This window comes from Anguilla rostrata, chromosome 11 (genome assembly GCF_018555375.3).
Source record: "Anguilla rostrata isolate EN2019 chromosome 11, ASM1855537v3, whole genome shotgun sequence".
NCBI classification, from domain to species: domain Eukaryota; kingdom Metazoa; phylum Chordata; class Actinopteri; order Anguilliformes; family Anguillidae; genus Anguilla; species Anguilla rostrata.
In genome coordinates this window covers 21,673,219-21,684,997 of record NC_057943.1, presented here as the reverse complement: position 1 = coordinate 21,684,997, position 11,779 = coordinate 21,673,219, and the positions used below count along the sequence as shown (strand labels likewise).

At 39.8% G+C, this 11,779-nt stretch overlaps 2 protein-coding genes across 2 annotated transcripts in view; one reads left to right on the top strand and one right to left on the bottom strand.

Moving 5' to 3' along the window:
* Window positions 1-2,832: 2,832 nt before the first annotated feature.
* Window positions 2,833-4,211, bottom strand: LOC135234286 (glutathione peroxidase 1-like). The gene is made up of 2 exons (XM_064298734.1): window positions 3,895-4,211; window positions 2,833-3,526 (listed from the first exon to the last, which is right to left on the bottom strand). Exons 1-2 carry the CDS (start codon window positions 4,117-4,119, stop codon window positions 3,182-3,184), a joined length of 570 nt encoding a protein of 189 aa, XP_064154804.1. The 5' UTR covers window positions 4,120-4,211; the 3' UTR covers window positions 2,833-3,181.
* A 1,901-nt stretch (window positions 4,212-6,112) lies between these two features.
* Window positions 6,113-11,779, top strand: part of LOC135234284 (testis-expressed protein 264 homolog) — a 74,603-nt gene continuing 68,936 nt past the window's right edge. Inside the window, exon 1 of the mRNA XM_064298733.1 lies at window positions 6,113-6,798. Within this exon, the coding sequence (XP_064154803.1) occupies window positions 6,538-6,798 (261 nt within the window). The 5' untranslated portion in view covers window positions 6,113-6,537. The remainder of the gene's footprint in view (window positions 6,799-11,779) is intronic.

Below are 11,779 nucleotides of genomic sequence, written 5' to 3'. Positions count from 1 at the left end.
TTTCGTGTAACTGCTTTGCACGTTTTGTTTTGCGTTAAAAGTTTGTTCACATTATTCTGTGCAAAAAAAAAGACCAATCATGTATCTGGTGGATCATTTGGTCCCACTGAAACAAACACCACCTTCTATTTGGCCAGATTGTTGTAATCACTTTCCAAGATCATGTTAAATTATGTTGTTTATCAAACTGTCATATGGTTACTGCCATGTGATGCTAGTATTAGTTTTGCCTCTAGTACAATAGACAGCTTCCTACTGTATCGTATTTTGTGGAAAACTGTCCTACGTCATAATTATTTGAGAGAGCAGGGAGTCATAATATCTATACACTGACACTATACACAATGCATTTCACATTTCCTTCTCTCATGTGCTCCAGAGTTCAGAGCAGCTTGTTTTGGTAAACTGATCATATGCAGGTCTGTGGTATGGTTTGAACTCATTTGGCAAACTTAGCACCAGGGAGGAATCAAGTGTCCAACTCTAACTCTCCATAACAACTTTAGGTCGATGACAAGGTGTGCATGGTTTTTGGCGATCAGTGTTGCTATATTAAGCAATGAAATGAGACTTGAGGAGCTTAAGAAGTTCTGAAGCACTTTGAACTAATACTAGCCTGTCTGACGAAATACTTGATGTTGTGTTCTGTATTGCTGTATTTAAGTTTGAAAACAACCAGGAAGCTTCCTCTGCCATAGGTTAGCTCTAGCACCAAAATGAGTAGCTGTTGAAATGGCAGTCTAAATACGTGTATAGCCTGGGAAAAGGGTCGTATTTTTAGCATGCTTGTATTGAGCCAAGTGAACACAAAGGGTGGTTAGAAAACCATCAGATTTCCCCTAAGGGAGCTATGCAGACATCACATGTTTTGGGAGCAATTCAGGAGATGCTCAGCTAGAGAATATCTTGAAAAACCCTGTGTGTTTTTAGCAACACAGATCTCTTTGTGCTTTCAAATGTTTTTTGCACTGAAGATTTCCTCGCCAGATGCAAATGCTTTTAGACAAACTATGCTTCTTGTAATGCTCTAGATGCCAGGTGTTTCAAGGCTTTGGTCATGTTTTTCATTTTGTTAAAATACTAATGTTCAGTAATCACATCCATTTGTAAAATCTCAATTACAGTTCAAAATTTTTTCTAGACTAATGGCATTAGCTCCCTCCCAGATCAGTTTCAGTCTTGAGGTATAGCAGAATCTTTTCAGTAAAACTAAACAATATTGCCCAACTGATACCCTCAGAATTTGTAATGATGTGCATACTTTTAAATCATAGTTGCAGAGGAAGCTGTTCGCTGTTTTCCATGTGACTGCACATTAATTGCTGTAAACTGTCTGAAGTCCAGTTCAGTTTAGCCATAACCTAGAAATCAAAGTGCAAGACAATAATTGATATTTCCGCAAAGGCAATCATTTAAGGACTCCGCATTGAGCGTACAATCAAGCTCGGATATGGCTGAGGGATTACATGCATATATGGTGACTAATGAGGAATTGGAAAATAAGCTTAAATGTGGACAGCAAAAAAATATAACTGCCTGTATTCATAAAGTGTCAGAGCAGGAGTGCTGATCTAAGATAAGGTTTCCCATGTCTGTTTTCTAACTTTATCCATTCCTGTTAAGACATTAAAAAAGGCCCAAGACCAGGTCTGAAGCCATTTTCTCACCTCTGTAGCGGAGATGTACAGCCATTTGACAGACAGAAGATGGTGAGGAGGCTCAGAGAAGAAGTGCTTGAGGTGGGAGGTTTTTTAAAAATAATATGATGGGTTCATCTCTGGCTTACGTACCAAGCAAAGACAAATCTGTTTCAGTAAGCCATCCCGATTACAAGCAAGCTGTATGTCAAAGTCATTTGTGTTGAACATGTCACAACAAGTATGGAAATGCAAGACAGCAGTCCCAATTTAATATTTAATGGGTAATTCTAAGATGTCACTTATGTGACGGTTTTAACCATTTAGAAAAAGGAATGTCTTATACAAATATTTTCTTGGCCAGTTCACTGATCTGAGAAGACAAAACTATAGCATTTTTCTACTTTATGTGGGTTTGCATTTTCAGAAAAATAAACATATTTGGTGTGCCTCCTGTCCAATGTGACTCATTAAGATCCAATTTGTTTTTTTTTTCTTGTGGTTTCATTTATTTTAACATACTTCCAAGCAGAAAAGCATGCCCTAATTAATCTTTACATATATTGTATATTGTGTAAGAAGGAACCCATGAGTTAGGTATGCCTCCAGTGTATATTCTAGAGCCCTTGAACCTTCATATCTACAAGGCAAATTAATGTTATGAATGAGCATACTCCCTACAGCAGTGCTTCTGTACCTCATTTTGTTTGACATTGTGAAGTGAATCGTGAGGGAACCAAGGTCTGAGTCATGCTCAAGGTTATTCACCATGGCAAACATTTTGCTGATATTCTACTGGGGAAAATAAGCTCTTTGGACATGCTTACTCATGTCTGAGAGAGGGCCATCCTTTGCGGCTACCTTTACTTGTCACCATGACTAAACACATTTGATATATGCCTTTTGCAGACAGTGATTTGATATTATGTTTGTAAAAAAAAGTCTTTCAATTTATTTCCACATTTATTTGGAATGTTCATATCTCAGTTAATCATTATGAATTCATTAAGGAAAAGTTGGTACTTCTATCAAGCTAAACTAAAAGTACTTCCGTTCATAGCTTTAACATGCAGAGGAAGTGAAATCTACTGTGATTTGAGACTGCTGAATCATAAGGTGCATGATAGTTACAGGAAGCGCAATCAAAATGTCCTTATTTTTGAAGAACTTAAACTAAAAGACGACAAACAGTAAATGTGCTTGGAAAATGTATATTTATTCACTCATTATAAAAACATACAAGCTGAACTACACTTTACATGGGCCAAATACTACTGTGAGGTAAAGACCTTTACGTTCCCATCCAGCACCCCTCTCAAAGGGTTTCAAAGGATGCCTTCATTCAGTAAAGAGCCTAAACTACAGCAGTACCTTGCACAAGTGAACATAGACAGCCTGAAGTTAATAAGGAAGTACTTTCACAAGCAGTAGGCCTAGAAGCTGGTGAGAAAATGGCTGTTGTAAACCACAGGTGGGACTATTAGTTTAATTAATATCCCCAATCATCAAGCTGCCTCTGAAAATACGACGCCTGGACGGTTTCCTTATTGGCCGAGAAGCTTCTTAATGTCGTTCTCGATGTCGATAGTTAAGAATTTTCTGCTGTATCGTTTGACCGGCTCCCCGTCAGGACCAATGAGGAACTTCTCGAAATTCCAGCTGATGTCGTTCCTGCAGACCGGGCTCCATATGATGAATTTTGGATCATTCATGAGGGACAGGGAGTCGTCACTGGGAGAAGGCAGTTTTTCCTTGAGGAAGACGAACAAGGGGTGTGCGTCCTTGCCATTCACATCCACCTTCTCCAGCAGCTGAAAATTAGGCTCGAAACCATTTCCAGGACGGACGAACTTCAGGGACTTCAATATTTCATCGTTATTGCAGTTCTCCTGTTCCGAGAGTTATTACAAATGCATTGTTATTTTTCAAAAGTTTAAATAACAAGTATATTGTAACTAACTCCATGAGCACCAATAACCATAGCCAAAACTGAAGGTTCAAGTTAAGTCAGAAGTCTATAAATAATTTATATATAGAAAAATGATTCAGCGGGCTCTGAATTCAACTTAGTCATAAACATAATTTGTCTATTTGACAACGCGCTTCCATATATAAACAGTGTAACTAAGTAGACCATGAAGCTACAACCGGAGAAAGAGGAAGCAGCAAAACTGCAGCTTTTACTGTAGTTTGTTGTTGCTATAGGCGACGTCGTACTGTAGAAAATAAGATAACAATGTAAAACAATAATTCTGACCTGGTGTCCGAACTGGTTGCAGGGAGCCCCCAGAACCACGAGCCCCTTTTCAGCGTAGCGCGTATGGAGCTCGTTCATCTGAGTGTAGTCCCTGACGGTCGTGCCTCAGAGTGACGCGACATTCTCAATAAGTACCACCTTCCCCTTGAGTGATGATAAATTCAACACATCTCCTGACAGTAGTTTTAAAGAGAAGTCGTAGAACTTCTTAATATTTCCTGCCATTGTAGAATTAATGTTGCGGATTAACGTAGCGGCTTTCTTATCTTCAACAAGTGCGCAACAACCAGGCGTCTGCGCTTTTATTCCTGTTGCTTGGGTCAAGGTTGTACGCAAGTAAAGGGGCGGTGTTAGAGGCTGGCTTTGAACCGTTTGAGGAAGCAGCCTAATGTTAATATTTGATGGAAGGAATTTTAGATCGAAATTTACGCAGATTAACGTATAGTTTATTTATTACCAAAGTAAGCACCGGGACAATCTTGGTAGCCTATAAGATTTATTTGTTCAATGCAACTATTGGTTACAAAAAAACTGATCAAATTAAACGCAATATTTGTTAGTGTATCTTCCCCATATACACATCTCGTTATTGCACCATGATTACTGGAGTTAGCCCAGTCCTGTTGCCATCCCAAACTATTTTATTTGATTAGATTAACTGAGACAGTGTTATTATGTTTTGCAATGCTTTAACTCCAAAAGCAGACTTTTTGTTCTTGTGATTCATATGTTCTTATTTTTGTATTTGTATTAATGTTTTGGTCAGTATAGTGCTGTCATCTGGTGGCATTAAATGTAATTGGCCAATTTCCCCCATTTTATTTATTTATTTATTTGTGTATTTAATGCTTCTTTTAGTCATACATTTTGCAAGATTGTTCACATTACGATTTTTTGAGAAATATAGTTTCGAGTTAAGCGTCTCAAACAGGCCGCTCAAAAGACTTCCGGGATGAGCGCTAATGAACATGAACAATGTTTTGGGCACAGGCCTTCACTGTGCACTGTACAGATTTCTGGTCCTCATTGACCGTTCATGGCTGCACCTTTATCACATGCAGCGGGCCTGACTCGCACAAGGCAACAGAGGAGGGGCACATATGCCAATCAACAAGTCAACTGCCACACTCAGCGTCAGAGCTGTGTATCCGTGCGCTTCTCAAAAAAGAGTCCCTGTACAATTGCGTGTGGTCCTCTCTCTTCCCCCCCCCCGCTCTCATGCCCGCCACGCTATCTCTCTTCTAAATTGTAGGACCATACTATCTCCTTTATAGGGATATGTGAATTTCCTATGCAGCAGCGTTAGTGTGTTTTGCAGTTAAAGCTAATATACATGTCTGCACACATCGTCTGATACCACAGCAATGCCAAAAACTACACCTATTAACTCGGTTGTCTGCCATTGTGTGATGCAACTTCATATTCATTAACTGAACTTTGCCAGGCATGTATGCTAGATTATACAATCACAAAATAAATGTATGTATTTTTATTTAATAAAGAAGTCTGTTTATCAAACCATTCCTTTTGGAGATTCATATTCTTAGCCATCTGCTCAGCCTGAAGGCCTAAATCTGGATAAGTGAGTCAGGCATTACATGTTTGGAAACGGAGCCCATTCATTTTAAGAAGTTTCAAATTCTGCAAGCATCTCAAAGTAACGAGTGAAGAAGAAACGCGAGAGTTACAATACAGCCGCTTTCGGACAAACTGAATTTTGGCTACATAAAATTTATATATCTAACATCATAGCATGGTGCGAGCGAGGCTAACATCCCATATTCAGTTATTAGAGCTTGCAAGCTTTCCACTTTGGATTTTCAGTTGATAGGCTATTCGTGTACAGATCCATGAGAGGATTGCACACGAATTTCACAAGTTTATGTAAATTCTAATATTGATTATACTCTAGCATGTCTGGCATTCGTAACTAGAACAATATTTACACTTTTACACCTAGTCAAAAAAAACTACCACCAATTAAAAACTTTTCCTTTCACTGATGGCCGGTACCAACACAAAGGTATTTTCTTTGATTCAAGAACAAGTGAGTATTATTATATCTTGTGTGTACTGTAGAACATTTTGACATAAACACTTGTATACACTTCAAAATGATGCATGAATGTAGTGTAGGGATGAAAGTGTAGGGATAAATAATTATGTTTTCACAACTTCCAATATATACACCACCCCTGCACTCATGCGCTGTGGTGTATGCAGGAAGCCGTGTAGCGGCTAACGTTAGCCAACAACATGCTTTTGTGCTGCCTGGGGAATAATGTTGCTACAGTAGCCAGCTAAAATGTGCTAGCAACGAGAGAGCTTTCAGCTAGCGAACCAAGTTAGCCAGTCTTTCCACGTCCACGCCACACCAGAGACTGAACAGTAATGAACCTACTAGGTGCAAAAATATACTTCAGTGCATTATTCGAATTGGCTGCTTCCGGTTGATGTGTAGCCATGTACTAGATAGTTAGCTATCCAACCTGGGAAGTTTCTTTTTCTTTTTAATAAGTTCTTGTCAGTGTCACCATTACAATTCATAACAGAACAAGAGGCTAACCAGCTTGGCAACATCCCAGGCTCGACGCTATCATAATCATTTAGCTAACTGGAGCTAGTTACATTCCTTCCAAGACCATGCTTGATTTGGTCATTTTGTCGTGGGTCGTCTTTCTTACAATATTGAGCGTGTTATTAACGGTCATCGGGTATGTACTGTACTCTGGATTGTTTTCAGACATCAACATCCGGACTGGGTCACCCCCAATAAAAAATGTTACAATTGCCTACAAATACAAACAGGGACCATACAAAACATGTGGAACACTTTTCTCCGAAAGTTGCTCTATTGGCCCGAAACTATCCAGTATTGGCGTGTTCTACGATGACCCCAAACAGGTGAGATTTGGCTACCTAGCCAACATTATTTATTTTAAAAGCCAGCTGGTTCAGTAACATCTGCGTCTTTTGAACACAATTGTATCTATCCCCTTCTATGTGCATTATCTTTTGAAAAGGAGAAGAAAAAAAAAAACATTTTGAACACGCGTCATGGTTTGAAACAACATCCCGAAAAGTATCCTAATACAAAACAAACAAACAAACAAAGGTGGCGAGTCCGGGGGTCAGAAAGTAAGTCTTGCCATGTGTTTCTTCCACCCATCAACTGATTTAACCAATTTTACCTTCCGGTTGAATAATTGTGCTAATTAGCAAATCCATATGATTGGAACAAAATACTAGAGAGGACTTTGTACTTTCTGAACAAGAATTTTCCACTTTTGCAAACGAGCAAGTAGGCCGACAAGTTGCTTGCATTCATGCAAACTATTCGTACAATTGCCAGGTCGGTGTATGTTGCATTTTATGTTTTGCAGTCGTATTATTGTCAATGGAGATGATATTTGGTTCATATTTTAAAGCAGTATCATCAAATGTGGATCCAGGCTGATGTCGAAATGCTTTCATTTTGTTGTAGTTATATTACCTTCCAACATTTCTGTTACTCTGTGGCAATCTGCACACCTCATGTTGGCTGAAGGTATGAATCACTGAAATATCATGTAATTGTGGTCAACATGTTCACGCTTTGTTACAAGGAGCAACGTTAAAGCAGATACAAAGGTGTACCTTGTATCTGGGTCACTTAAATAGTCAGTAACCCCTAAATAAGTAAGTAAAAGTAAGTACGAAAGTAAAGTCGGCAGGCCCAGTCCAGCTGTCCTTATTTTACCCAGATAAGGATTTCTTTTGTAATCCGTATTAGCATCCCGGGCTCCTGGCTGCTGATGAGAAATCTGTTCCTCTTTACAATGGCTGGGCTCACGCCCACCATGTGTTGTTTTTAGTAACTCTGAAGTGGCAGAGGCCAGGCGTGCATTCCAATTGCTTTTTTCTTTAATCCTTCCTTGCTTCCTTTCTGAGTATGGAAGGCCAAAAAAATGTGAAACTGACATCTGGAATCATGTGTTGTCAATGCGCCAATTTTAAAAAAAACCATTTTGGCCTTTCATACTAGGAAAGGAGGCAAGGAAAGAAAGTAAGGAAGGATAAAATACGCGATTGGAATGCTCCCCAGGTCTAAACAGCACACATCACACCATCTTGTTTTGTGTTTGTTTCTCATTTAGCTCCTGCACTTGGAGGAATGATATATTTGTGCCCCTGAGACTACAGTACTGTACTGTCTGCATTGCTGATGTAGACTCAAACAATTTTATCACAACAGTGGAGTGCCGATGTAACTGCACGCGGTGGGTTGGTGAATCTGCTGTGTTGGTGTGTAATGGCAGATGAACGAAAGCTAATGAATGTCTCCCGAATATGGGACCTAATTTTCAATTGGGCTTTGCAATGATGTATGTTATCAAGTGATTACTGGGCATCTGTCGCTGAAGCAGTCCAAAATAGACTAACAAACTCTCCTTTTTTCGCACCTGTCAAACTGATTTTCATTCCAACTTACCTCATTGTCATGGGCCCTGCCAAAGGATTTTGAGCAAACTGTGCCTGATTTAAAATTTACTATTGGCAGAGAGGCTCTTCAAGTGTAATGGACTCATAGTGCTAAGATTAAAACCCCACATGTGCGGAGATCTCCGAGGTGATTGCCATCAGGTGCTGCATATTAGTCCCAGAACTTAGCAGAGACTTGAAGCAGCAGACCAGAGCAGTAAGGCCAGGGTAAGGGGCTGGGTGTGTGCTTGTAGATGTTTTACCAGAGCTTTGTTTGGCTTGAAATGAACTGCTTGCAAGAACCAGCCAGTGTGGACCCAGCACCACATCCACGGATAAACAAATTAATTGGCTAATCACAGTTTTTACCAGGTAACTTTTTTCCCCTGGGGGGAAAAAAAAAACATCGCACAAAAAACATTGAGTTGGAGCATTTTGTTTTGCACACAGTTTCTTTTGATGCTGAGAACACCTTGATGTCATTGCCCACCTAATGTGGCAGCTGCAGGAGGAGCACTGCAGCTGAAGCTCTCTTGAATTAATCTGTGAGCCAATTACAATTTGGCCCCCTACAGGTGACACAACATTACATTAACACAGGTTAATGCCGCAGTAAGCATAGGGGTCCCAGTCATCTTAAAGTCTCACCCTACCCTAATGTTTCCCGCTGTTGTCCCCACTCCCAGCTGGTAGGCTAATCAAACAAATTGTAGCCACGTTTTGTAGCCGCTTGTGGTGAAAGAAACATTTTTCTATGTGAAAAAGGGTTAGGCTAATTTGTTTTTGGGGGTGGTTTGTCATTTAGTGCTAATATTACTTATTGTCTCTGCTGGCACAACAGCAGAGACATTTATAAAGTGTCATTAATGCTCCCTAATTATGTAAGTTACTCTTGTTTTGTCCAGCAACATAACAGATTGGATAAATTATTCTAGTGTTTTTATTGATTTCCTTTTTTCACACAATGAGGGAACCACCCATTCTCATGCCTTAAAGAAGTGCGTATTTGATCAATTCCAGTTTTGTTGGAGGAAAGATATCAAAATATCTGCTGCTAAATGAAGTGTGTGTATGCTGTACAACTTTCCTATATGGGTCTGCCTTTTTATTTTTTTAAAATCCGGACAAGTCTTTGTATGTATTTGGCCTCTATTGCCATCTAGTGGTTAGATCATAATATGCCATAATTTATCTTGGGATCCAAATTGATTTACAGAAATGCTGGCAAATATCAATCTGGAAATAATCTTCCAATCTGTTTTTCAGTATTCCATATACCTCAATATGACTTTTTTAACCTTTTCTGCAATTAAATTTGGGCATTGCTATAATATTTGTAGATTTACTCATGAATATGAATACTGAACAAACTTATAAAATGAGTATTGAATTCAACACTAGGTGGCACTGATGATATACTCAACGTTAAGACCATTATTTTCATTTGTCAGTGTGGATGAGATTGTGTGTATTGTTTTTGCCTACCTGTTCTCAGTTACCGCTGACAACTACAAATATGTTAATATCATTTTTTAAACATGTTTTCTTAGTGAGAAGAGCATTGTGTTTGAGAAATTTAAGAATATGTTATGATGTAATGAAGAGAGCCCAGTTAAGCTCTTCATTTGCATTTACAGGCAAGAGAGTAATAGAGTATGTGCTACCTCACATCTGGACTTGATCTGGATCTCTGCCTGTTGTACCTTTAAGCACATTGTTTACCCTCATTTTCTTAAGTGTTATGCTGTGTGGATTATTAAAAATGTATTGCTAATTCCCCCAATTCATAGTTTTCTTTTTTGTATGCAGTGATGCTTTCTTTTGTGAAATATTCAAATAAGACAACATTAAAGCCAGACATGGAAACTATAAAAGAATAGCAAAAACAGTAAAGAATGGTGCAAAAATGCATATGGGTTAGTTTAGATAGTCCGTTGAAGATTAAAGAGAAGCGCATTTAGCTGTGTTTTAGAAAGGGTCTGAGTGAAGCAGTAGACAGACATAGCATTACAGCCACCTAGGGCCACCTTCAATAGCAGCAGACATCTGGTAATGCCAGGGACCCCATTAGAAAACCACAGGTGATGTTACACGGGACGGTCTTTAAATATTAGCACAGCATACATTTCCCACAGTGCTGGGAATCTCTTTGAAGCTGATCGATGGTCAGCGGCTAACCTTTGCAAACACTGGCACTCCGCAGGTCCCCGGTGGTCGCGCGCCTTTGTAGTTGCGCTCCCGCAGAAGGGCTGTAGACGCACTTGACCCGCAGGGAATCTCGCAGATCGTGTCTCTCTCCCTGTGGGCACTCCCACGTTCTTCCCGAGCCAGAATTCCTGCCAACGACAGCCCGGTTCTGTATTTCAACACAGATTTTCAGTATCGCTGTTTGAACAGTTCCTCCATCAAGCCTACATGACACTGCCATAGGCTTGAGTCAAGACTTCTCACTACCTGTTATGACTGCATATTGCATGGTCAATGTAATACGACTGTCATTATATATGGAACTGAGTTTTGACACAATAAAAAATTGACCGCTGCATAAATTATGAATCTTTCAAGACATTTGTTATGAGCTGTGATCTGCTGTCATGCCTGCTAATGGCTGGTGTTATGTCATGTTTATAACGGTAATGTACGTAGGTTCTGTGGCATATAGTTCAACTAAAGTGTTAGCAACTAGCAAAGCTTAATTCCTGAGTCTCCGTAGTAATGAGACGTGCTTTTAAATCGATTACGGCCAAGCACCTCTTAAAGTGAACTTGACCTTTTCATGAAGAGAAGAGATAGCAGCAGCTCTGCTGTTGCTGTTTAGATGAGAGCTTGACAGGCTTAAGAGGTAGCAGCAGTCCTATTGTCTCTGCATGTCTGCAGCAGAGCGCGTCAGTGCCAGCAGTTCCTCACTGCACAGCTCAGCTCTCCCTCTCTGGTATTCCTGGAGAGTCTGTCCCAGAATGCCCGTAAATTTCCCAGCCATGGACCCACAGGACTGCAGCACATTCCTTATTGTAAGACCATCAGCACGACAGAGATGTGGCTGTGTATGCCCAGGGCTGTTCCTAGAGATCTGCTGTCCTGTTTTCACTCCAACCATAACAAAGCATGCCTCATCCAACAGCTAAGGACCTCACTGAGCTGCTAATTAGTAGCAACAGGTGTGCCAAATTAGAGTTGAAATGAAAACATGCACGGTGGTAGATCTCCAGGAGTAGGGTTGGACAGCCCTGCTGTACTCAATGGAAATTCTTATTCAGTTCAGTTGGTTAACATTTCCATGGTATTATTTCAGTATTGAAACTACAGTCTAAGAGCAGATAGTCTAAGATAGTATGAATTCAGAATATCTATCATCCACAACTAATGAATCTTATCCTTTAGTAGACTATAAACAGTTCTTAAGTTTCTAATCGTTTTAAAGGTG